The 27,520-nt window shown below is 44.7% G+C and overlaps 1 protein-coding gene across 2 annotated transcripts in view; it reads left to right on the plus strand.

The window, feature by feature from the left end:
• Window positions 1–18,228, plus strand: part of LOC143943377 (receptor-interacting serine/threonine-protein kinase 3-like) — a 152,582-nt gene extending 134,354 nt beyond the window's left edge. The window contains exons 7-10 of one of the 2 annotated variants that reach the window (XM_077465105.1): window positions 8,876–8,930; window positions 11,068–11,129; window positions 12,208–12,262; window positions 13,533–18,228. In XM_077465105.1, the coding sequence (XP_077321231.1) occupies window positions 8,876–8,930; window positions 11,068–11,129; window positions 12,208–12,262; window positions 13,533–13,759 (399 nt within the window). In that variant the 3' untranslated portion in view covers window positions 13,760–18,228. The remainder of the gene's footprint in view (window positions 1–8,875; window positions 8,931–11,067; window positions 11,130–12,207; window positions 12,263–13,532) is intronic. The other variant, XM_077465106.1, reaches the window with a different exon arrangement.
• The last annotated feature ends 9,292 nt before the right edge of the window (window positions 18,229–27,520 follow it).

Genomic DNA, 27,520 nt, shown 5'->3' on the forward strand with positions numbered 1-27,520 from the left:
TAATTTAGAGGGCTTTCTCCTATCTACGGATGCGGAGAAAGCCTTCGATAGGGTGGCCTGGGACTACCTGCTCGTTACTTGTAAGCATATTGGCCTGCGACCTGGCATGCTCTCTTGGATTTCCTCCCTATACCAGAACCCGACGGCACGTTTAAAAATTAATGGAACCTTATCTGACCCGGTGGTAATTCGTAATGGGACTAGGCAAGGGTGTCCATTATCTCCCCTATTATTTATCCTCACCCTAGAGCCTTTTATTCACACAGTCAACAATTCCCCTTCAATTACAGGACTCCACATTGGACACAAAATTTATAAAATTGCCGCGTACGTGGATGATTTATTATTTTTTTTAACTCGCCCGCACACTTCCATTCCAAATCTTCTGCAGGCTTTTACCATATATGGCTATATCTCCCATCTTAAGATTAACTATAGCAAATCTGAGGCGATGAACTTGACGCTTACACCGGAGGCATTGACGCAAGCTCAAACAAATAATTCATTTCATTGAGTTTCAGGCGCTTTAAAATATCTAGGCATTAGGCTCACCTCCCAGCTGCACCTTATATATGCACACAATTTTAGGCCTATGTTGCGACAGATAGACCTAGACCTGAGTAAATGGTCCCTAGGCTTTTTCTCTTGGTTTGGCAGGGCAGCCATAATCAAGATGATCATGCTACCACGTTTGCTTTATCTCTTCCATACTTTACCCATTTCAATCCCAGCTTCTTTTTTTAAACAGCTGCAAACCATCTTATGGAAATTTTTATGGGCCCACAAGCGTCCACGCATCAGTCTTCGATTACTGATGAAACCCAAATTGGAGGGTGGGGTGGGATTCCCCAATTTTAAGCTTTATTACTTTGCTACGCACCTAGCCAGAATTATTGATTGGAACTGTCACGCAGCACGCAAGGATTGGGTATCGGTGGAAGAGAGTGTGTCTAGGACACCTTTGCGCTTCTCCCCTTGGATACCGTGAGACAAATGTCCAGCGGAACTGGCCCAACACCCGCTCATTGGAACTACACTGAGGGTTTTTCATAAGCTTGTCACCGGACATAAGTTCATGTCCTCCCCAGGCCCTCTCACACCCCTTCTGCATAACCCGGATTTTCCTCCTGGGTGGGATACGAACAGATTTACACTAGACGCAAAAACTCCTCTTCTGGCTACACACTTGACTCAACAGGGGCGTGCTCTCTCATTTGAAGAACTTATGGGTCTTCTACCTTCAGGGATGATGTCTTTTTGGAACTATCAGCAGGCTTGCCATTATTTACTGGCGACCAAGAGAAGACAGGCTGTCCTGAGAGAGCTCTCACCTTTTGAGTCAGTTTGCCTCCAGGGTGCTCCTGTTGAGAAAACGACCTCGTTCATGTATGCATGTCTCCAACAGCTTGATCGCGCTGATGCCTCCAGGTTCAGGGAGAGCTGGGAGAGGACACTTCAAACCTCTTTCACTGATACGCAATGGCGGAACGCTTGTATTTTAGCCCACAAATGTACAGTCAGTACTAGACTACAAGAAAATTCGTACAAATTACTTTCTCAGTGGTACGCTACACCGGTTAAGGTGAAACGCTGGTATCCGGCTTCGTCAGACCTGTGCTGGAGGTGTGGAGAGGCGAAAGGTGACATGCTGCATATTTGGTGGAGCTGCCCCGAATAGTTGATTACTGGAGCCGGATCCGTAGTTTAATACTACACATAACAGACACCAAAATAAAACTCACCCCGGGTTGTTGTCTCTTGCATATATCTGACCTTTCTCTGGGCAAATATAATAGATCTCTGACAAAATACTTGTTGATTGCAGCTAAATCCCTGGTTCCTAAATACTGGAAACTTTCCACTACTCCCACTATCCGAGAATGGGTGCACTCAGTCAACCATATTTTTGCCATGGAAGAAATGTTAGCTACCGCTAAGGACTCGGCTGACAAATTCCACATTACATGGTCCCCCTGGGTTCAGTTCAAATACTCTGCAGCTTTCGAGAGCTTGACCAGTGGCTGAGCTCTCCTCTTCCCCAGACACTTAGCCGATTGGAGTGGTGGGGTCTCGGTCTGGGCCGGCCTGGCGAGGATGTGTTACATGATCTCTGAAGCTCTGCAAACTCAGTCTGTTTTCCTTACTATATCTATAGGTTTTCTGTATCCTTGGTTTTCACCCTTTTATTTTATTTTATACTTTTTAACTTTGTCCTGCTTCCTCCCCTTCCCCCTGATAAGAGGATGTGATGTCTGTTTTACTCACTGAAGGGTTCATAGGGCCCTATTTGGGCTTGTCACTCAATTTTTGTGTTGCTTTCAGTTTGCATTCTATGTTGTAACAGATAAGTGCTCTGTATATTGTAGTCTGAGACAGCTATTTCGGTCTGATTTCCTGTTTGCACAGGCTACCTATACATGTATATGTTGACTCTGTAACTACGATATGACATTTGCTTAATAAAAACTTATTGTTAAAAAAAAAAAAAAAAAAGAAAAGAAAATTACTCAGAACCCTCAAGCATTATATATTGTTTTAGCCAGGGGTGGACTGACCATTCGCGCACTTGGGCACTGCCCGAGGGCCCCATGCCACCAAGGGGCCCCATCAGGTTTGCCAGCTTCAATAAAACCAGGGACAGTATGTAAAAATCTGTGTTTTTATTTTTAAATCCCAAGATTATAGCTGCCCCGCCTCTCCAGTACCTTTTCAGTGTGTGTATGTCTATTCTGTGTGTGTATACTGTGTGTGTGTGTATATTGTGTGTCTGTGTGTGTATAATCTATTGCCTGGGGGCCCCATAATCTCCTATTGCCCGAGGGCACCATAATCTTCTCCTATTGCCTGGGGGCCCCATAATCTCCTATTGCCCGGGGGCCCCATGAGTTGTCAGTCCACCCCTGGTTTTAGCAGACACCCTATGGAATAAAATGGTGGTCTTTGCAACTATTTATGTTACACGATATTTGCGCAGCAATTTTTCAAACTTTTTTTTGGAAAGAAACTGTTTCATTCATAAAAAAAAAAACACTAAAGTTAGCACGATTTTTTGTTGTGTACTAAGCGATGCTTTACATTTTTTTACAGGTTACATGTTTAGAGTTACAGAGGAGGTCTAGTGCTAGAATTATTGTTCTCGCTCTAACGATCGTGGCGTATGTAACCTGTGTGTATCTGGCTCTGATACTAACCAGTGCCTTCCCAGGGACTGACTAGTATCTCTCCCCAGCCTGTCCCCACACACCCTCTCACCTGCTGACCTGTGAATGGGGCAATCATTCCCGCAGTGTTATTGTGTTCTGCCAGTGAATACAATGATTAGTGTTGCTAACTATAGCTGGAAGCACTTATTATTTTGGGGAAAACCTGACAGGCTGGTTGTACTCAAGTCAGTTAATAGGTTGACTTGTGTAAAACCAGCTAGCCCATACATAGATCGACTATGGCTGGTCTCTGCTTAATTGGTGTAATTTCAATCCATGTATGGCCCGCTTAACCACTACGCAGTCCCTAAACATCCTTCCACAAACCTTTACATTTTTCCTTCCCAGATTACTTCATCCTCCTCTCCTATACATAGTGCCCACTGTCATACTCTCCACACTTCTCTCCTGTACATACTGCTCACTGTCATACCCTCCACACTTCTCTCCTATACATAACGCCCGCTGTCATATCCTACACACTCCTCTCCTGTACATAGTGCCCGCTGTCATACACTTCTCTCCTGTACATAGTGCCCACTGCCGTACCCCCACACTCCTCTCCTATACATAGTGCCCATCGTCAAACCCTCCACACTCCTCTCCTATACATAGTGCCCACTGTCATACCTCCAACACTTCTCTCCCATACATAGTGCCCACTTTCATACCCTCCACACTCCTCTCCTGTACATACTACTCACTGTCATACCCTCCATACTCCTCTCCTATACATAGTGCCCACTGTCATACCTCCAACACTTCTCTCCCATACATAGTGCCCACTTTCATACCCTCCACACTCCTCTCCTGTACATACTACTCACTGTCATACCCTCCATACTCCTCTCCTGTACATACTACTCACTGTCATACCCTCCATACTCCTCTCCTATACATAGTGCCCACTGACATACCCTCCACACTTCTCTCCTATACATAGTGCTCACTGTCATACCCTCCACACTTCTCTCCTATACATAGTGCCCACTGTCATACCCTCCACACTCCTCTCTGTACATACTACTCACTGTCATACCCTCCATACTCCTCTCCTATATAGAGAGCCCACCGTCATACCCTCCCTCCACACTCCTCTCCTGTAATTACTGCTTACTGTCCTACTCTCCACACTTCTCCCACTGTCATACCCTCCACACTCCTGTACATATTGCTCACTGTCATACCCTCCACACTCTTCTCTTATACATAGTGCCCAATGTCATACCCTCTACACTCCTCTGCTGTGCATACTGCCCACTGTCATACCCTTCACACTCCTCTCCTGTACATAGTGCCTTCTGCCATACCCTCTGCACTCCTCTCATGTACATAGTGCCCACTGTTAGACTCTCCACATTCCTCTCCCCCACCTGCACATACTTCCCACTTTTATACCATCCATACTCCTCCCCTATGCCTCTTACCCACACAAACTGTTCTTTAAAATTATACTGAATATCCTCAATGTTACCAGCTCTAGAATGGGCACACTTTTGTTAGTTCAACTAAAGGAAATTTCACAGTCCTCATATTTGTTCTGCCCCATTATTAGTATTTATTTAATTTAGTAATTACTATTGTGATGTATAGAGGAACACGGGGGATGTCAGCTACTATAAATATAGCACTTGTAAAAAAAAAAACGTCCCTGAAAATATTTTTGAAATGTTGACAACTATGTACTTAGGCACTGCCCAAGGGCCACAGGGTCAGTAGGGGGCCCCATGAGAGGCTCCTGGGATCCTGTGATATTAAAGCGGTAGTAAACTTTTCTAACATTACTTCTTTTTAGAGGCCCTGGGGTAGGTTATGCCATAATGTACAAGTATGCTCAGCATATTAGCACATTAGGGTACACTTAAATTGTCAGACTGAGCCCTCCAGTGCTGTGCTGTGATCAATCCGGCGGGGCCCGTGCACTTACATCTTCACCCCGGTCTTCCTTCTGGGTTCTGTGCCTTCGGTCACTTACCTTGGCCAGGCTGCATTGATGTCATTCCCACACATGCTCATGTGCATCCTCTTTCTCTCATCCCCCCTTTTCTCTCTCATCCTCCCTCCCTTACCCCTCACACCTCTTTCTTCCCCTTTCTCTCTCTCTCTCTCTCTCTCTCTCTCTCTCATCCTCCCTCTCTCTCTTTAATTTAATTTGTTATAACAAAAAATAGTTTGCATTTTTATTTATATATTGTTTATAAAAGGCCCCACCAAAATCCTCAGCACCAGGCCCATGATGTTCTTAATCTGGCCCTGAATACAGTGTTAACCTGATAGCATACAGGGTCCTTTTACTGGCTGTCGATATAAGGCTCGGTTCACACAGGGGGCGACACGAGGCGACACGACTTGCCGCGCCGCGACCTGCCGCGACCTCAGCGGCGACTTGCAAATGACTTCTGTATAGAAGTCAATGCAAGTCGCCCGAGGTCGCCCAAAAGTAGTACAGGAACCTTTTTTCTAAGTCGGAGCGACTCGAGTCGCTCCTCTTAGAACGGTTCCGTAGTACAGAACGGGGGCGACTTGTCAGGTCGCGGCACTGCAAGTCGTGTCGCCTCGTGTCGCCCCCTGTGTGAACCGAGCCTAACAGTACATTATAATGTGGTGGGGGGGAAGGGGGGGGGGCAAAAATGAAAGAGGGATAACAATATCTAACAGGGAATACGTCTCATTTAAAAGGAGTTCACATTTCTAAGGAGAAAGTCAAAACCTGTATAAGGGAGATAAAAAGTAGGTTAGAAATGTAATGTCCCAACAAACCTGAAATCAGGGACAGCTTCACGGGTCTGCTGCTTGTGAAGAGAAAATTAGTCAAAGTGCAGGCAGTGGGAGTTCATTAGGGTGTTGACTTGGAGGCTTCCGATCGGGAATGTCTGTTCTTCTTGGGTTTATTTTGCAAGCCTGTGGCGACAGGGAGTCCAGCAGCAGCAGCATGAAGTGGCCAGTCAGGTATAGGGATTTGTGGAAGGTCAAAAGTCCAGAGGAAATTTTAAGAGATCACCCATTGTGCGGAATGTCGTCAACTTCCCATCGTGAGATGGAAAAAGGTTAAACGGGGAAACCCCAACGGTATTTAATTTATTTTGCTTGCAAGGCTCCTGTAAGTGGTTTCAGAGCGCGACGCATATCCAGGGTCAGCTTGGAGAGTTCTGGAAGTAGGGAGACCTGGGCACCATTAAAATATATGGTCTCTTGCATGAATGCTGCTTGCATTATGTCAGCTTTAATCACATAGAAGTGTACTCTGCATATCACATCTCTGGGGTGTTCCAGGTTTGGATTTTTGTGAACTAGGGCTCTGTGTACACAATCGAGGTCCAAAGGGGCATCTTTGGCTTTTTGGAGCAGTTCATTAAACATCGTGATGACTGCAGGGGCCAGGTTTTTGGTCTCCACAGACTCTGGGAGGCTGCGGATGCATATATTGTTATGTCTGGCCCTATTTTCTTGGTCATCTTGGTGGTACATTATTTGCTGAATCTGCAGGGTGTAAAATGGCTTCATGTGATTGTAATGTGGAGACAGTCTCCTCTACACTGTGTTCCACTTCTTCCAGCCTGTCTGTGATGTCTATGCACAGCTCTGACATCTCTTGCTTACATGAATGTTCAAGTCTCTGCACACAGGCTTCAAAATCATGTCTTGTTGGCAAGGCCTTAATATAAGCCTCCATGTCCCAGCTACTGAAGGTCCAGTGTGGTTCAGGGGAATGACAGGCAGAATGGATGGAGCCGTTTTCAGAGTCTGCAGGCGACCTGGCGCACTGTTTGGTTCTCATGTGTGATATGGAGTACTGTGAAGCAGCTCCCTGTGAGGCCGCATGTGTGCCTGAGGATCGGGACGGTGCCATTATGGATGAGGGGGGCTGTGCTGATTCGGCCCTAATCGGGTGAAAAAACTGCCGATTTCCCCTTCCTTGTGCGGCTCAGGCCTCTGGTGGCCCTCTCCCCCACCTCTACTTCCCATTACCGACCTTTATTGCGGTTCAGTGGAGCGCTGAGAGCTGTGGATAGTCCGATGTGTGCGGGAGCCCCAGGAGGACACATCCTACATCTCCATGCGCTAGGCCACGCCCCCTGCTAGATAGAACACTTTAAATATAATCTGTGTCTGCCGGTACTTTACTGTTCCTGTGGAACCCCCAGTTCTCAGATAGCAGTCCATATCCATTTTACTGGGTTGGATCCAGATTGTAATGGATCTTACTTCCATGTGTGCACCAGCAGGGATGTGGCGACCAGGTCACTTTGGCTGGGTGTGCGGCTGCATGTATATCGTCAAACATCAGTACTCCTCTCCTGGCTTCCCGCTAGTCCAAGTGGGGTCCGAGCAGACTTGTGAGTATATGTAGGTGGATTTTCCCAGTCAATGGGTGCTCCCCTCCAGAGCAGTGATGATCCTCCTCTATGCTCACCAACACTGTGGGAAATGAAGTTGTGGCATTTGGGCTGTAATGACATCAACACATTTCGCTGTGCATATGTGTAGCTTCGTTTGGACATTGAGCAGGTATCCAAGGGCTCCTTTTCAGTCGATTTTCAACTCAGATAGAGCCGCCCCTATTCAAATCTTTTAAAGGAGCCTATTGTGTTGTGTCATGTTGTGATCGTGCTAGCAAAGATGTTCATAATTTTAATGACAAATATCGAGTCTTGTTGCTATTTCTTTCAAAATAAAAGCAGAAAGAAAGGCTTGTGTTTTATATCCATTTTAAGGATATATTAGATTAAATTGAGAGAAAAATGGGTAGGGGTACATTGTACCCCAATACTCATTCACATGGGGGGGCTGGTATCTGGGGGCCCCCTTATTAAAGGGGGCTCCCGGATCCCGATGAGCCCCCCGCCCGCAGACTCCGACAACCAACGGCCAGGGTTGTCGTGAAGAGACCCTTGTCCTCGTCAACATGGGGACAAGGTGCTTTGGGATGGGGGTGCCGCACGGCCCCCCTTCCCCAAAGCACCCCCCCATGTTGAGGGCACGCGGCCTGGTACGGCTCAGTAGGGGGGTGCTCGCTCGTCCCCACCCCCTTTCCTGACCGGCCGGGGTTGTGTGCTCGGATAAGGGTCTGATATGGATATGGATATTTTTTGGCGTAGGGCTTCCCCTTTAAGTCCACACCAGGTGACGGGGCCAGCGATGTGTCAATCTCGCCCATAGAGGTGGCGACATTGATCTCCTGCGCTAGTCCTGTCTACCTGGTGCCTCGTTCAAGATGAACGGACTTTCCTCCATGTGTGGGCAAGTCCGTTCATTTCAAAAGTCTGCCGGTTGTGTGTGGACAGGTCTGCTCATTCGGAAAGTCCGGCAGACGTATAGTCTGATCGTGTGTACGCGGCATAAGAGATCTCTTTGTTCCCTATGCACAGAGCTCTATGTTGATTTTCAGCCCTGCTGATCAGCAGATCCCAGCAATGAATTATTGGCCGGGATTTGCTGGCAGACTCCCGCTGTGTGCAGCCTCAGCAGGTGTTGGTGGGGGGTGGAGGGGGGGCAGCAATACGCATGCCCTATACCCAGAAGCAGGCAGCGATGTACTAGTATGTCCCTCTGCCTGAATGGGCCGACTGCCCACAGTACAGTGCGGGCAGGCAGTCTGGAAGGGGTTAAATATTGTCATATGTGTTATTAACAACAATGATGGAATCATTTAACGTTAATCTTTTTTACAGCAAGCTGAACCTGATTTGAATGCTATTAGTACAGAAATGGCTGCATATCTGGAAGGTAAGTAAAATGATTAACACACATACACACCATTTTGCATTTGTAGATTTGTAATTATTTACACAAAAATGAAAACAATTTTATTTATTTAAAGCAGAATTAAACTCAGTTGCCAAAATCCTCTTATTATATGATCAATATTTTAAACCTTTTAAAAGCACACCACAGTGTTTGTTTTTTTCTCCCTTAGCATCTATTTTGTTGCTTTTACAGCTTACTTTAGAAAGTACTCTTCGTAATGCTTTTTTTATTTGTCCTAACAATTTTTCAGGACAAGCTTTTGGGTAGAGTTGCATTAGTTTGGGCCGAACAGTGGCTTGTTCGACAAACATTCCAATTGTCGGGGGCGTTCAACAATTTGGCCCACCGAATGACCACGGTGCACTGCATCGCTGTGCATTGGAAGCCCTGATTGGCTGAACCAATGAAAGCTTTGCCCAGTCAGGGCACAGAGCATTGTCAGAGCCATGATTGGAGAAAGTAATGATAAACCTATCCAATCATGGCTCATTGCTCTTAACCCATCCCACACTATAAAAGTATTCTTTCAATAGCGGCTATTTGTAGTGTGATATTGGCATGGAGAGAGATAGAACAGGGCTCTGCTCAGTGCTACTAGAGAGTAATGCCCTGAACACATGATAGGATTTTCCGACAACAAAATCCCTGGGATTTTTTGTTGACGGATGTTATCTCAAACTTGTCTTGCATGCACACGGTCACACAAAGTTGGTCGGAAATTCCGAACATCAAGAACGCGGTGACATACAACACGTACAACGAGCCGAGAAAAATTAAGTTCAATAACCAGTGCTTCTCTTCTGCTTGATTTGGAGCATGCGTGGCACTTAGTGCGTCAGAACTGTGTACATGCGATTGGAATTTCCGACAACAGATTTTGTTGTCGAAAAATTTGAGAACCAGTTCTCAAATTTTGTGTGACGGTCCTATCACACATTTTCCGTCGGAAAATCCTATCGTGTGTAAGTGTAGAGTAATTCTTGTGATAGTGCAGTGTGAGTGTAGTGCAACCATTCATTTTTACTTTAGTGTCAGTTTAGGGTGAATCTAGTGATAAAGCAGTGTGAGTGTAGTGTGACCATTCATTATTACTTTAGTGTCATTTTATTTTGTCAGGGCAGGTATATTTCAGTGCCTTACTGCACGTAAACACAGCATATTTCCGTGTGTTGGTGCACGTTTAACGAAGCATATTTCAGTGCGTTACTGCACAATTAAAGCAGCATACATCAGTGCGTTACTGCACATTTAACACAGTATATTTCAGTGCATTACTGCACGTTTAATGCAGTATATTTTAGTGTGTTACTACACGTTTAACGTAGTATATTTCAGTGTGTTACTGCACATTTAATGCAGTATATTTCAGTTAGTTACTGAACATTTGACGCAGTGTATTTCAGTGCATTACTACATGTTTAACGCAGTATATTTCAGTGCATCAGTGCACGTTTAACGCAGTATATTTCAGTGTGTTACTGCATTTCCACATCTTATTCGATTTTCTTAACCCCCCTAGCGGTAATCCCGAGTCTGGCTCGGGTTGGGATTTCATTAACAGGAGCGGTAACCCCGAGCCAGACTCGGGATCGCATCGCTGGATGCAGGGGAGGAAACAGGGAGAGTTACTTACCTTGTCCCCTGGATCCAGCGATGTCCCCCGCGCTGTGTAATCGAGCTGTCCTCCGCTCGATTCACAATGCCAAATGCTGCCGAGCTCCGTTCCCTGTGTGCTAGTCCGACAGACCAAATACGACGCAAGGGCAGCTATTGGCTACTGGCTATTGAACTTCTTTGTTTAGTCCTGTTTACATCATCACGTTCAAAACAAATGGACTTTCGAATGGACATAGTCCGGTCGTGTGTGGCCAAGTCCACTTCGTTCAGAAAGTCAGTCTGACCTCTGCCAAAAGTCCGTCAGGAAGACCATCAGACTTAGTCCGTCGAAAAGTCCGGTCGTGTGTACGCGGCATAACACTATCCTAAAAACAAAATGCCTTTAGAGTTACAAAAGTAAATTCTTTGCGAATTGCGGTATATTTACTTATCTTCCTAGAAACAGATTGCTCAATTCAGTACATCATATACTATATATTCATTCATATTTTTGTCCTAGACAATGTAGAGTCCCAACAGTTAGACCTGAAAGCAGTCGGAGAAGATCCAAAGCATCCTACGGTAAGATACAACACACTGAGAATTCTTGCAGGCGTTTAGTCTTTTTTGGCTGCAATAGTAGGTTATATAGGAATGCTGTTAGGGCCCAGTTTACTTTTGGAAGTCTGATTCCAAAAGGTGTAAAGTAGAAGCTGTGAAAGTCTGTGTAAAAATCTATCTCACATTGGCATGAGAGGGTGCAAGAAAGAATTTACAATGTCCCCTACATACAGCTACTATTAAATGGAATCTAAAAAGGAATATCAATCATACTTTTAAGCCAGAAACTACTTGGCCAGTTTTCTGTAATAGCAATGGCAGCCTTTGTTATTTGGCTTATTTTTTTAATAATACAGTAAATTGTTGCGTTAGCAGTATTGTAGGTGAGTTACTAGACTCTGCCACCCAAAGCATATACCCCAGGTCTTGTACTAAGTGCCCTGGTCCCCTTTGTCAACAGAATAATACCTGGTATGATGGCAATCAAATGTCAATCTCTGAACTTTGGTTTGAAGATTGTATCTTGATTATGCATTCAGTACACAATATACTTTTTGAAATATAGTAAATCTATAGATTAAAATGTATTTTTTATAAGCATTGATAATACATTTGATTTTTATTCCATTGCAGTTGTTATGACCAAATCACTTTTTCAGAAACAAAATAATTGTATTAGACCCAGATCTGACCCAAAGACCAATAACAAGAACTTCAAAGCTTCAGAATACTTGACATTCAAAGGTCCGGTATTCTTTTTTTCCTCTGGCCTGGGACACCTGTCAGAAAAAAAGCCAAATTACTAACAGCTCAAGTTTAAGGAACTACAGTATTAAATGGGAACAAGACTTAAAGTGAACGAAGACAGCAAAAATAAATGAAGGGACTAGGAAGAGATGGGATTGGGAACAAAAATTCTGTCTCTGCCATTTTTTGTCATGGCATGCTTCAATTGCCACGAGGGCCTTGAGGCTTTTTAGCACACTAGCAATGTCCATGCATAGCAAACATTGGGGTAGCTACATTCTGATATTTATTTTGCTAAAAATAGAGAACATAAACGCACTGAATGTTTATGCTACCTTCATTTTTCTTGTAGGTCCTTGAGACTGTTGGAGACACCAATAAGAACAAAGAAGGTATGTCCAGTCCAGGTCTGTAAACTTTTATGTACAATAGTAGCAGGTAGTAAAAGTCAGTGAATGTATATTCTAATAATAAAGAAAAAAGAACCCGCACTATGGAAAATAAAACTAAATCAATATATGTAGCGATTGCGCTGCTGCTAAAGTGAAAGGTAAAAGACCCCAAAATATTTTTTTTTTATTATACTCAGCGCTGCTCCTTTAACTCAGACCAACACAGTATGAAACAAACCTATACCAACATATACAATATCACAATATGGCTTAACAGCATAATACGAAGTGCTCAGTGCAAATATAAAGTGCAAAAGTATAAAGTGCAATCATATAAAGTCCATCCAATTTGGTATGTTGAACTTTTAAACAGTAGTAGTGATGATTTTCAGGTGACTATGCACGCTCCCCTCCTGGGTACCCACTCACCTGAAAAAAAGCAGTAAATATGCCTGTTAGTATCTCCAGGTCAGCATCTCCATTACTGATAATTAGGTTCTGTAGATACTATGTAGGGATACCTCCTATCTTCCTCCAGTAGGATTGAAAACATATAGACATCCTGAATCCTTTCCTTCTTAGTGGTCAGGTACCCATAAAGATGTATGGCAATGAAGAAAAAAGAATGTATATAGTGTAATACTGCAAGGTTTATTCATAAAATCTAAAGATATTACACTTACATCAAAAAACGTCCAGCAAAACGCCACCTTGGCGTGCAAACAATAGTCTCCAGGTCTCCTCGTCTTGACGCATTTCGCCCCTCCTACTGGGCATCATCAGAAGCTGCTGGGGCTCATGACTGGCTGCCTTATATGTATTAAGTTCCATCCACTACACCCAGTGACACCCACTACTACCATTGATGGCGCAGTAAAAATTATTACCACTTTTGGTTTCTGCCGGAACCGGAAGTGACGTTTCCTGGAACCGGAAGTGACATTTTACCGGGAATGGCCAAAAAACAGAAGTACCACAATTATCCTCTTTCCCCATATCTGGTCAGTATAGAATCACTTCCTGTATACACAGGAAGCATTCAGATTACCTTATGAATACTTAAATGAGACGAGGCCAGATCCACCCCAATAAGGAAGTAGAGCTATTACAATATTTGTATATTAACTGGACTAGTGTCTTATTAAATAATAACAATTTCTAGTGGGGGACTTTCCTACTCCAATAATTAGTACAACATATAATAAAACCAATACATAAATACATCAATATGCATAAAATGAATACAATATATATATATTCTAATAATGTCTTGTCTTTCCTTCAGGAGACTTTTGGGATAAGCTTGTAGATGTGGTTAAGAACTCTGGTGGCTACACAAAGATCACTGGCCAGTTGAACAATGAAGGTGTCCTTTCAGAAGAAGATCAACAAAAGCTAAATTCCTCTCAGAACGCGAAAGATTTTAGCGACGCAGCAAAAGCATTTGGGGAAAAACTGACAAAAAAGCCTGAACACGTTTTACCTGTGCTCAAAGCAATATTTAAAATATGATCTACCTAAATATTACCTAAGGACATTTGCTAAATGGCCAAAGTGGTTGAAAGGTAGATGACATGACCTACAGTTTTGCTAAGACTCAAAGAGAAAATCTGCAAAGAACTAATTCTAAGGTTAGGAAACCTATGGATTTCTCCATAGGGGAAAAAAATATTTCTTATGACTTTCTTTTACCTTTAAGGCCTTGTTCACACCATGTGCGGAGAGAGACGTGAGTTTTTCTGCACGCGTTCTGCAAGGGCACAAAGAAAAAAATTGTTTATGTGCCCTGTTCACACCACAACACTGGTATCACGTGGATTTTTTCTGTGCAGGAATCTGCAACATGTATAAAACTCACTGAAGCGCTCATGAAAACTGATGTCTCTGCAAGTGAAATCTGTGTGTTTTTTCCATCAGTTTTTCTGCGTGTATGGTGTGAAGGAGGCTTAAGTGTCCTGTCCAGAAATGTAAATTTTAGGGGCATGGCCACTCCTACCTAGAATTGCATTGCTGAGAAGATCTTAAAGTGGTTTTAAAGCCTGAAGTTTTTTTTTACCTTTAATGCATTCTATTAAGCAATAAGGTAAAAAAAAACTTTTGTGTCACAGACACAATACTTATACTTACCTGAGCCCCATTGTGATCCAGCGCTGTGCACTAGAGCTGCGCCTCTACTGGCTTTGTCCCTCCTTACCAGGAATGAGCTTTATGTTTGAGTCAAACTCATGTTCAACTCGAACAATGGCTGTTCGTCAGTTCGCTGAAAAATTTTGGGTGTTCGTGGCAAATTCTAAAGCCGCGGAACACCCTTTAAAAGTCTATAGGAAAAATCAAGTGCTAATTTTAAAGGCTTATATGCATGGTATTGTCATAAAAAGTGTTTGGGGACCTGGGTCCTGCCCCCAGGGGAAATGTACCAAAGCAAAACAAAAAGTTTTAAAAACAGCCGTTTTTTCGGGAGCAGTGATTTTAATAATGCTACAATGGCCTACATTTGTACCCCATTACCAATTCACACAGGGGAACCCCCCTCCATTTTTTTTGGTGTGGGGTTCCCCTTAAAAGCCATACCAGACCTGAAGGACGCATTTTTTTATTTTATTTTGGTTCGGGGTTCCCCTGTGGGGAAATACCCATGCCGTTTTTATCAATTAACTTTTATCAGACTGTCAGACTGTTCTAAACAAGGGGAACATGCGCCCCTTTACAGGCATACTATAGACACCCCCCCCCCCCCCCCAGTATGAAATTGAAAAGAATATTACACTTTTATTGTTTCACTTTAAGCATTATTAAAATCACTGCTCCCAAAAAAACTCCAGATTTTAAAACTTTTTTGCATTGATACTTGTCCCCTGGGGAAGGACCCAGGTCCCCAAACACTTTTTATGACAATACCATGCATATAAGCCTTTAAAATTAGCACTTTTGATTATTCATGTTCGTGTCCCATAGACTTTAATGGTGTCCGCACAAATTTTTTGCCTGTTCGCATGTTCTGGTGAGAACCGAACAGGGGGTGTTCGGCTCATCCCTACTCCTCACTGGGCAGATCGATAGCAGCTGGAGTCATTGGTTCCCACTCTTGTCAATCAAATCCTGTGATGATGGGGCGGGGCTGGAGGCAAGCCAACACAAGTGTCCCTATGTGAAGAGGCTTCCTATTGGGGTACCAGTAAGAGAGGAGGTGCCAGGAGTGCCAGTGGGAGACCTGAGAAGAGGGGGTTTGGGGCCGCTCTGTGCCATTTTATTGCACAGTGCAGGTAAGTACAGACATGTTTTTTATTTAAAAAAAATAATCATTTACAACCACTTTGAATCTTTCAACGACCAAAGCTTAACAGAAGTATTTACTATAATATGCTGAATGGCTTGCATACCTTTTTAAATGAGTGGACGTTAAAAAGAATCAGTCACTTTATCCATTCAAAGGAAAGTAACAGGTTCTCAGAGGTTCTCACCTCTTAAATGTACCTCACCCCCCCCCCCCCCCCCCACCACCCTGTTCCAGTGTTGGAGCCATTTCAACTACCTGGTGCTTTTTAATATGGAGGAGCCTGTGTCCTCCAGGCCTGAGCTGCCATTCACTTGCCTGAAACACTTAACATGAGGGAGGGGATCAGGTAATCAACTCTGGGTAAACTCCAAGATTGTCTATTATTAAGCTTATATAGGAATAAGACCCATGGCTTAGATGGATAAATTGAGCTTTGGGGTAGGTGAGCATGAGTGGTGATGGGAGTTGAGCTACAGTTGTGTTCATAGGTTTACATACCCTGTCCGAATTTATGATTTCTTGACCATTTTTCAGAGAATATGAATGATAACACAAACATTTTTCTTCTACTGGTTAGTGTTTTGCTGAAGCCAATTATTATCAACTGTGTTTACTCTTTTTAAATCATAATGACAACAGAAACTACCCAAATGACCCTGATCAAAAGTTTACATACCCTGGTGATTTTGGCCTGATAACATGCACACAAGTGATCTGTTTACTTGTAATTAGTGTATGTGTATAAAAGGGCAATGAGTTTCTGAACTCCGGACAGACCCTTGCATCTTTCATCCAGGGCTACACTGACATTTCTGGATTCTGAGTCATGGAGAAAGCAAAAGGATTGTCAAAGGATCTGCGAGAAATGGTAGTTGAAAACAGGAAAGGGATATAAAAAGATATCCAAGGAATTGAGAATGCCAATAAGCACTGTTCAAACTCTAATCAAGAAGTGGAAAATGAGGGGTTCTGTTGAAACCAAACCACGGTCAGGTATACCAATTAAAATTTCAGCCACAACTGCCAGGAAAATTGTTCGGGATGCAAAGAAAAACCCACAAATAACTTCAGGGGAAATACATGACTCTCTGAAAACACGTAGTGTGGCTGTTTCAAAATGCACAATAAGGAGGCATTTGAAGAAAGATTGGATGCATGGTCGAGTCGCCAGAAGAAAGCTATTACTACGCAGATGCCACAAAGTATCCCATTTACAATACACCAAACAGCACAGAGACAAGCCTCAAACCTTCTGGCACAAAGTCATTTGGAGTGCTGAGACTAAAGTTAAGCTTTTTGGCCACAACCATAAATGCTACATTTGGAGAGGAGTCAACGAGGCCTATGATGAAAGGTACACCATTCCTACTGTGAAACACGGAGGTGGATTGCTGATGTTTTGGGGATGTGTGAGCTACAAAGGCACAGGAAATTTGGTTAAAATTGATGGTAAGATGAATGCAGTATGTTATCAAAAAATACTGGTGAAAGATAGGCATTCATCAGCCAGGAAACTGCACATGGGACGTACTTGGACAATCCAACATGACAATGATCCAAAACACAAGACCAAGTCGACCTGTCTTTGGCTACAGCAGAATAAAGTGAAGGTTCTGGAGTGGCCATCTCAGTCCCCTGACCTCAATATCATTGAGCCACTCCGGGGAGATTTCAAACGTTCAGTTCATGCAAGACAGCCCAAGAATTTACAGGAACTGGAGGCTTTTTTCCAAGAGGAATGGGCAGCTTTACCATCTGAAAAGCTAAAGGGCCTCATCCACAAAAAACTTCAAGCTGTCATTGATGTTAAAGGAAGCAATACACGGTATTAAGAACTGGGGTATGTAAACTTTTGATCAGGGTCATTTGGGTAGTTTCTGTTGTGATTTTGATTTAAAAAGAGTAAACACAGCTGATTCATAATAAATAGTTTCAGCCAAAAACTAACCATGAGTGAAAGAAAAGTTTTTGTGTTATCATTTACTGTATATTCTCTGAAAAATGGCCAAGAAATCATAAATTCTGCCAGGGTATGTAAACTTATGAGAACAACTGTATATACTGTATATATGGGCAATCTGACTAATTCTCCTTTAAGCTTAAGGTTTAGGAAATCTTTATAGGAACCAGGCTTTATATATATCACCTTAATAAGACAGAGTATTTTTACTTTTTTTATATGCACTAACAAGGCAAGATTTTAGGGTTCTACTCTTTTTCTGAGTCCAAGCGAAACTACTGTTTAAGGATAATGTCAGGTCTTTTCAGTTTTTTTCAGCTTTCAATTTTTTATTTTTAAATAAATTGGATCAACCTACTGTAAATCAGTTTATTGGTGCATACTAATGGGGCTTTTAAGGTAATACTCCAATAGCTAAAATAGACATTGTGAATAAATAATGAATTATATTAAAAATGTACAAAAAAGTAAAAATGGGCGTTAATTACTGTCACAGACTTCATAGGGCTGCAGGAGAACAATTACCAAGAAAACTGTGTTTTACTGTGTTTTCAAGTTATGCAGAAGGAGCTGGTCACTAATAGCCTTTTGACTACCTATGTATAATATATTCCTGTGGGGGGGTCGCCGGACTGTCTAAGGTGGCCATTGTCTGTGATAATGTGATTAGTTCTTATCTGATGGTTTTCTGTATAAATTCAGTATTTCTCTAATAAAGCAGTTCTTCTTCTGGTTTGCTCCAAATACTGGTGTTGTCTAGTTCTTTGCGGTAGCTGCAGCTAAATTCAATGGCCTCGTGTTCCAGAGCTTGGTAAGCAGCTTCTTGGCAGAGATACCAGGTGGGGTGTCAGGTAGTCCATCACATTTACTAAACCTAAAAAAATCCAAATCTGGTGCAACTCTGCATAGAAACCAATCAGCATCCATGTTGTATTGCCAAAGCTTAACTGAACAAGCTGAAGTTAGAATCTGGTGCCGCTGTGCATGGTAGCCAATCAAATTTTGAGTGCACACGTTTTAGTAAATCTCCCCCATTATTTCTGTCCTCTAACTAGGGGCGTAACATGTACAATATGTTAAAATCACAATTCCTTCCCTAATGGGACTTCCTCCAGGTGTCCAACTCCTTTTTCTGCACAATATACACTCACTGGCCACTTTATTAGGTAGACCTTGCTAGTACCAGGTTGAACCCCCTTTTGCCTTCAGAAATGCCTTAATTCTTGGTGACATAGATTCAACAAGGTTTTGAAAACATTCCTCAGATTTTGGTATTGACATAAGTCTGCAGCAACTGCTCGATTCTGTCAACTGCAAACCTCACGTTCCACCACATCCCAAAGGTGCTCTATTTGATTGAGATCTGGTGACTGGAGGCCATTGGAGTACAGTCAGTGGTGGCCCGTCCATAGGGGGTGCACGGGTGCCGCCCCCCCAAGATATTCTTAAAAAATAAAAAAGAGGTCACTTTCAGAGTGTCCGGGCACCAAACACACAGCGGTCTATGGGAGGCTACCCAGCTTGCAATCAGATGATTGTAAGCTGGGAAGCTGATTTGCCCATGTTTAGGGAGTGTTCAGGGAGCAAGCGAGCACCCCAACAGTCCCACTCTACACTCATTTGTCCCTTGTCTGTTTTTTATTGGCGGGGACTGGAGGACGGTTGGCAGTGCTTTTTGCGGCAGCGCCGCATCACTTCTGGTTTCCCGGTCGTCATTCACTGTGATCTGTGAATGTGGAGTCGACTGAATGCATGGATTGAGCAAGGCCTGACTGAGCGAGCAACTGGCGCCATGGGCCTCAGGCTCAGCCGCTGCCTCAGTTAGACTTCTCCTGCACTCGGACTCACTTCACTTGTGAGAGCCAGCCGCCACTCCATTCCTCCGCACACTTCCCTGCGCTTCTCTACAGTCAGTTATTCTCTTCTCCACTCAGACTGGGCCCAGGCCAGGACGGATGATCGCACTGGAACCATGATTTGGGGATTATTTCTTTCTGATTTACCTGGATGTCACACACATATAGCTGTATACATGACATATACACAAATTGTGAGTACATCTGTCCTGTGTAGTGTATACAGACTCTCTATATACAGGAAGGAAGAAGGTGGGTATATATAACTGTATATACTACACAGGACAGATGTACTCACAATTTGTGTATATTATCTGTGTTGTAGTGTATACAGCTATATACACCCACCTTCTTCCTTCCTGTATATAGAGAGTTTCTATATACAAAAAGGAAGAAGGTATAGCTGTATACACTACTACACTGAGATACACAAATTGTGATTACATCTGTCCTGTGTAGTGTATACAGCTGGTGGGCACAGATGAGACCACTATCTTGGGCCTAGATGAGATGGCACTAGTGGGCACAGATAAATGGCACTGATGGGCACAGATAGGCTGCACTGGTGGGCACAGATGAGACGGCACAGATAGGCTGCACTGGTGGGCACAGATGAGACCGTAGTGATGGGCACAGATCACTACCCTTTTTTCCCACTCCACCTTTTTTTTTTTTTTTTCTTACCCTTTTTCTCCCACACACACTACAATGGATAACAAATACCATGGATTCTTTACAAGGTTTATTTTAAAGTTTGGAGTTAATGTTTAGTAGACATGTGCAGAGTAAAATATTTCGTTTCGGAATTTCGTTTTCATCAGAATTTTTTTTTTTTATTTAGTTACTCCCGAAATTCGTTTTTATTTATTTCGTTTTTCGTTCAAAAATTGCATTCGTCCGAAAATCCACATGAATTACGGTCGAATCTGTCTTTGAAGGCTTATGGTGTCTGTAGAGTGTATAAAGAAGATTCGACGGAGCTAGTATATAGCATACTTCGTGTGAACTTTAGAACCCTATTAAAGTCTATGGGACTCCAACGTTCAAAATCTAAAGTGCTAATTTTAAAGGCTAATTTGCAAGTTACTGTCCTAAAAAGTATTTGGGGACCCGGGTCCTGCCCCAGGGGACATGTATCAATGCAAAAAAAAAAGTTTTAAAAACTGAAGTTTTTTCGGGAGCAGTGATTTTAATAATGATTAAAGTGAAACAATAAAAGTATAATATTCCTTTAAATTTCGTAGGGGGGTGTCTATAGTATGCCTGTGAAGGGGCGCATGTTTCTGGTGCTTAGAACTGTCCCTGCACAAAGTGTCATTTATGCAGGAAAAAAGTCCTTTAAAATCACTCGCAGCTATTCTGAATTGTCGGCTCCGTAATACAGAGAACACTCATTGAAAGTCATTGATAAAATAAATAAATAAATAAATAAATAAAGCGTGGGGGTCCCCCAAATTCAATTACCAGGCCCTTCAGGTCTGGTATGGATATTAAGGGGAACCCTGCGTCAAATAAAAAAAAAAATGACGTGGGGTTCCCCCTAAATATCCATACCAGACCCTTTATCCGAGCACGCAACCTGGCAGGCCGCAGGAAAAGAAGGGGGGACGAGAGAGAGGCCCCCCTCCCTCCTGAACCGTACCAGGCCACATGCCCTCAACATTGGGAGGATGCTTTGGGGGTCTGTGACCCCTCACAGCACCTTGTCCCCATGTTGATGCGGAGAAGGGCCTCATCCCCACAACCCTGGTCGGTGGTTGTGGGGGTCTGCGGGCGGGGGCTTATCAGAATCTGGAAGCCCTCTTTAACAAGGGGACCCCCAGATCCCGCCCCCCCTGTTTGTGAAATGGTAGGGGTACTTTTGTACCCCCTTACCATTTCAAAGAAAGTGTAAAAAATAGTTAAATAAGACAAACACACTTTTGAAAAATTCCAATGACGGACGATCATCTCTCCGGGGTCCAGTGATGGCTCATCTGAATCAGCGCAGCGAATCCATCCATCTTCTCTCTCCACTGAGGAGACACTGCGGGGATTCCGGCGGCCTGACGTTTGTTATATGTGGAGGGCGGGGCCACCCGTCACCTGACCCCGCCCCCTCTGACGCAAGGGGAAACCCGGGCTTCCCCGTGACGTATGGGTGACTATATAATCTTGGACTAATAGAGGTAAGGTTAGGCAAATTCGACCACAGGTTCTACAGACACAGATTGTTATTGTCAGAGTCACGTCGAATCTCCTATTCTATATCGAACTGTTGTAACAATGAAAACTAAAATAAAGCATTTATTTATGTCGGATCTTTCGTTTTTCGGATTCTGTGCTTTCGTTATCGTTTGTCAAAACGAAAACGAAAATACCAGAAATTCGGACAAAAATGCATTCGGACGAAAACTAATGCACATGTCCTAATGTTTAGGAAGTTTCTTGATTATGGTTTGTTTGAGAAGATTTCAAGTTGGGTTTGGTGACTCAAAAGTTAAGATTCACCAAATCATTCACTGTGTGTACTGTCACTTAGGAGTCGGTTTGGACTCCCCTGTTATTTAATAATATAACCCCTCCTTTTTCCCCCTCCCCCTCTTCACTGAAATAGAGGTGTAATGACTGACTGTTGAAGTGAGGGATACTATGAACCTGAACAGTCAGGGAGGCTGTGGAATGTTGGGTTCCTTAACTGGGGATATGTTGGAGAAAAATCAACCCTTTATGATATATTGTATCTTAAGAAAGTTAGTTACATAGCTACATAGTAGGTGAGTAGAGATGGCCGAACAGTTCGCCCGGCGGTCGTTTTGCGGCGAATTTCGGCTGTTCGTGGTCCGCCCGATCAGTGGACTATTGCCGCCGTTCGCCAGGCGGACTTCCGTGTTTACTGTGTAAAAGAACTTTGACCTATGATGACACATCCATCATGGGGTACAGGACAGCCAATTGAGACATTACAGCACATGGACACTTGGACATTCCCCCTAACTTATAAATAGACCCGATCCAGCGGCCATTTTACATTATTTCTTCTGTCACTATAGGGAGAGGTTGCTGTGTGGAGCAGGGAGAGATTACAGTGACCCAAATCGCTAGCTATTTGGTACACAAAAGTTATTTTCAGGACTGGTATAGGTGTTAGGTGTAGTTCAGGATATAGGTTTGAGGCACTGCTGTGCTACTGATTGTTGCAGCAGCCTGAGTGTCTTTTGTCAGTTTAGAGAAAGGGACAGGATGCTGTGTGCTGCAGGGACAGTCAGTTTAGTCATTAGCTGTTACTATCAGGTGCACAAAAGTGCTATTCAAGTTATTGTTCCAGCAGCCTCTGTTTTGTCAGTTCATATAGGGACAGGCAGGAAGCTGTGTGTGAGGCAGTGAGGGTCAGTTTAATCAGTAGCTGTTACTATATTAGGTCCACAAAGGTTCTTTTCAGGACTGGTATCAGTGGTATGGTAATAGGCTTGTACACGTATAATATTCTTTCTTCCAAATATAGAAAGAATATTATACTTGACTGCTGCCCTTCTGCTGCAGTCTGCTAATCATTCACAACCTACTTGTTCCACAAAGGTCCTTATAAGGACTGGTAACTTGGTCTAGGGTGCTACAGTACATAGGGTTGAGTGAGGTAAAGTCTGCTATTCTATAAGGACTGGTATAGGTCCACAATACATAGGGTTGAGGTGTACTACTGCTGACCGCTGCCCTATACTGCAGCAGTCCTTTATCAGTATAGGGACTGACGTACAGTCTGCTAATCAGTCACACACAACCTACTTTTTCCACAAAGGTCCTTATAAGGACTGGTAACTTGGTCTAGGGTGCTACAGTACATAGGGTTGAGTGAGGCACAGTATGCTATTCTATAAGGACTGGTATAAGTCCACAATACATAGGGTTGAGGTGCACTACTGCTGACCGCTGCCCTATACTGCAGCAGTCCTTTATCAGTATAGGGACTGACGTACAGTCTGCTAATCAGTCACACACAACCTACTTGTTCCACAAAGGTCCTTATAAGGACTGGTAACTTGGTCTAGGGTGCTACAGTACATAGGGTTGAGTGAGGTACAGTCTGCTATTCCGTAAGGACTGGTATAGGTCCACAATACATAGGGTTGAGGTGCACTACTGCTGACCGCTGCCCTATACTGCAGCAGTCCTTCATCAGTATAGGGACTGATGTACAGTCTGCTAATCAGTCACATACAACCTACTTGTTCCACAAAGGTCCTTATAAGGACTGGTAACTTGGTCTAGGGTGCTACAGTACATAGGTTGAGTGAGGTACAGTCTGCTATTCCGTAAGGACTGGTATAGGTCCACAATACATAGGGTTGAGGTGCACTACTGCTGACCGCTGCCCTATATTGCAGCAGTCCTTTATCAGTATAGGGACTGAGAGTTTTGTCACAGGGTCATTTAAAAAATGACAGGCAGAGGAAGAGGCAGGCCCTTCCGCAGGGGTGGTAGGGGTAGGGCAGGAGCAACAGGCTTGAGCCAAAGTGGGAAGTTGCAGAAGGTGCGTTCAATTCATTTAATGGACGCACCAGACTTGGTTGAGTGGCTCACTCAGCCTTACTCTTCTGCACCCTCCTCATCCTCTCGATCTGCACCCTCTTCTTCACTCTCTGCTATGTGCACCCCCAAAGACACTACCACCAACAACACCACCACCACCACATACCTTCCGCTTGAGTCACAGGAATTATTTTCCGATCCATATCAAGACATTTCTGATGCCCGGCCACTCTTGATATTGGATCAGGAAGAGGAGGTAGCAACAACCGCTACTCAGCAGTCTGACGACAGTACCCAGATCAGCCCAAGGAGGAGGTTGGTCCCTGGTGTTGCTGCCTACTCCGAGATATCTACTTATAGCGGTGGGGAAGGTGACGTCGATGATGACGTGTCTAGTGATGTCACGTGGGTGCCCACAAGAGAGGAAGAGGAGGGGAGTTCAGAGGGAGATATGGACCAGCAGATAGGGAGGAGACGCAGGAATAACTTACATTGCACAGGAGGGCCAAAGCAGACTGCAAATGTATCAGGAGCGAGTCATCGACCATGTACGGTCACATCTGGCGCTCCCAGGACACTGGCACATGGCTCCGCAGTGTGGGCTTTTTTTAATGTGTCCACTGCTGACAATAGCGTTGCCATCTGCAATCTTTGCAGTCAATGCATTAGTCGCGGTAAGCCCAACACTCACCTAGAGACGACCGCCTTAAGAAGGCACATGAGCAGCCATCACCGAGCCCAGTGGGAGCAACGGAACACACAAAGCCACACCCCAGGCTCTCACCGTCCAGCCTCGTCTTCGACTTCTCCTTCTCCTCTCTCCTCACAATTGTCCTCCACTCCACCTTCCATCACGCCAAGCTCACGTTTTTCTGAAAAAAGGCAGGCTTCCGTGGGCCTAATGTTCGAGCGTAAAAAAATGATGACGCCGGATAACCCTCTTGCCCAACGGTTGATGGCTGGCTTGTCAGAACTCATAGCCCGCCAACTACTGCCATATAAACTGGTGGACTCGGAGGCCTTTCGCAAATTTGTGGCCATTGGAACACCACAATGGAAGGTCCCAGGAAGGAAGTATTTCTCAGAAAGGGCATCCCAGAGCTATATGGCCATGTTCAGCGGCAAGTGAATGTATCTCTGACACACAGTGTCGGTGCCAAGATACATCTGACCACAGACACGTGGTCTAGCAAACACGGGCAGGGAAGGTATATCACTTTTACTGCCCACTGGGTGAACCTTCTGACGGCCGTCAAGCATGTAACCCGTGTAGATTTGATTTTACCGCCACGGATTGCATGCAGGCCTGACTCTTCTTCTCCTCCTCCTCCTACTCCATCCTCCTCCCTCTACTCCTCGGCTGACTCCTCCTTTTCCGCTGCTAGCATCTCTTCCGCTGCGCTGCCCAAGCTCCCCAGAACCTATTGGACATGCCAGGTGAGACGTTGCCATGCCGTGCTGTGTCTGTTGTGCCTGGAAGCCAAGAACCACACTGGCCCGGCACTCCTTTCAGCTTTGCGTTCACAGGCAGATCAGTGGCTAACACCGCTCAGTTTGACAGTTGGTAAAGTGGTGTGTGACAACGGTGCCAATCTGCTTAGCGCATTGAAACAGGGCAAAATCACGCATGTGCCATGCATGGCACACGTCTTAAACTTGGTCGTGCAGCGATTCGTTGTCAAATGCCCTGGGGTCCAGGACATCTTGCGGCAGGCAAGGAAAATCTCTGCCCATTTCAGAAGATCTTACACGGCCATGTCTCGCCTTGCTGACATTCAGCGGCGACACAATCTGCCGGTCAGACGTCTTATTTGCAATTGCCCGACGGGTTTGGAACTCAACTTTTTACATGCTTGATAGGCTGCTCCAGCAGAAACATGCAGTTAACGTCTACCTGTATGAACTCTGCGGCAGAACAGGTTCTGGGGAGCTGGGGTTTTTTTCACCGCGCCAGTGGCTGCTCATGCACGATGCATGCAGACTTCTGCGCCCATTTGAGGAGATCACCAAACTGGTCAGTCGCAGCCATGGCGCCATCAGTGACATGGTACCTTATGCCTTCTTTATGGAGCGTGCATTGCGTCGTTTCATTGATCAAGCTGTGGAGGAGCAGGAGCGGGAAGATAAGGAAGTCGCAATGCTGGATGAATTCCCAGGGGGGGCTACTCTATCTGAGACAAGTGAACAACAGGAGTCTGAAGAGGAGTCAGAGGAGGATGGTGCCGGGGCGGATGAGGAGGAGCAAGAAGAGCATGCTTTAAACCTTTCTGGGATCCCTGTTGTGCGTGGATGGGGAGAGGAGAATGAAGAGGACGACATTATCCTGGATGATGAGCAGGAGCCAGGCCACCACACCGCTTCCAGTTTAGTGCAAATGGGGGCCTTCATGCTCCAGTGTTTTATTAGGGACCCCCGTATTAAAAAGAATAAGGGTCAAGGACCAGTACTGGGTGGCAACGTACTTAGACCCCCGGTACAAACACAAAATGGCGGAAATGTTACCGCCGTCACAGAGGGCTGTCAGAATGGAGCACTTCCAGGCCTTGCTTCGAGAAATGCTGCATTCTGCTTTTGCGTTCGCTGGCAGAGGAGCAATTCCCACTCCCAGAGAAGGAGTTGCGGGTACCAATCCAACAGCGCCTGCAAGAAGAGGCCGGTTTGAAGATGTGTTGGTGACTTCGGATATGAGGTCATACTTTCAGCCGACCTATCGACAGGTGTCATCCGGATCCAGCATCAGGGAACGCCTAGACCGTCAGGTGTCCGACTACATCGGGTTAACGGCCGATGTGGACGCTCTGAGGAGTGATGAACCCCTGGAATACTGAGTGGGCAGGCTTGACCTCTGGCCAAAGCTTGCCCAATTTGCAATGGAACTGTTGGCTTGCCCCTCATTCAGTGTCCTGTCCGAAAGGACGTTCAGCGCAGCAGGGGGGATCGTGACCGATAAGCGTACTCGCCTAGCTCACGACAGTGTTAACTACCTCACATTTCTAAAAATGAATGAGGCATGGATCTCGGAGGAATTCAACACATGTGACCAGTAGACCATGTACATGTCCATAAAAAAAAATTTTAATCGAGCACACAGACCTTCTTTCTTCATTTGGCTCACTTCCTTGTCCAAAAAAAGCACACCGTACTATATGCCCGTACCCTCCTCTTTGAAGAGGTTGAGCGGTGTCATATTTCTACTGGGGCTGCTTATTATGAGGGGCTCCCACCATCCCTGTGCTAACTTCCTCCTGGGGCTGCTTATTATGAGGGGCTCCCACCATCTCTGTGCTGACTATCTCCTGGGGCTGTACCTCTGCTGTGCATATTATGAGGGGCTCCCACCATCCCTGTGCTATGCTTATTATGAGGGGCTCCCACCATCCCTGTGCTGTGCTGACTTCCTCCTGGGGCTGCTTATTATGAGGGGCTCCCACCATCCCTGTGCTATGCTGACATCCTCCTGGGGCTGCTTATTATGAGGGGCTCCCACCATCCCTGTGCTATGCTGACATCCTCCTGGGGCTGCTTATTATGAGGGGCTCCCACCATCCCTGTGCTGTGCTGACTTCCTCCTGGGGCTGTACCTCTGCTGTGCATATTATGAGGGGCTCCCACCATCCCTGTGCTATGCTCATTATGAGGGGCTCCCACCATCCCTGTGCTATGCTCATTAT

Source organism: Lithobates pipiens, unplaced genomic scaffold (genome assembly GCF_037356315.1).
Source record: "Lithobates pipiens isolate NorthernLeopardFrog02 unplaced genomic scaffold, aLitPip1_a1.2 Scaffold_30, whole genome shotgun sequence".
In the NCBI taxonomy this organism is placed as follows: Eukaryota; Metazoa; Chordata; class Amphibia; order Anura; family Ranidae; genus Lithobates; species Lithobates pipiens.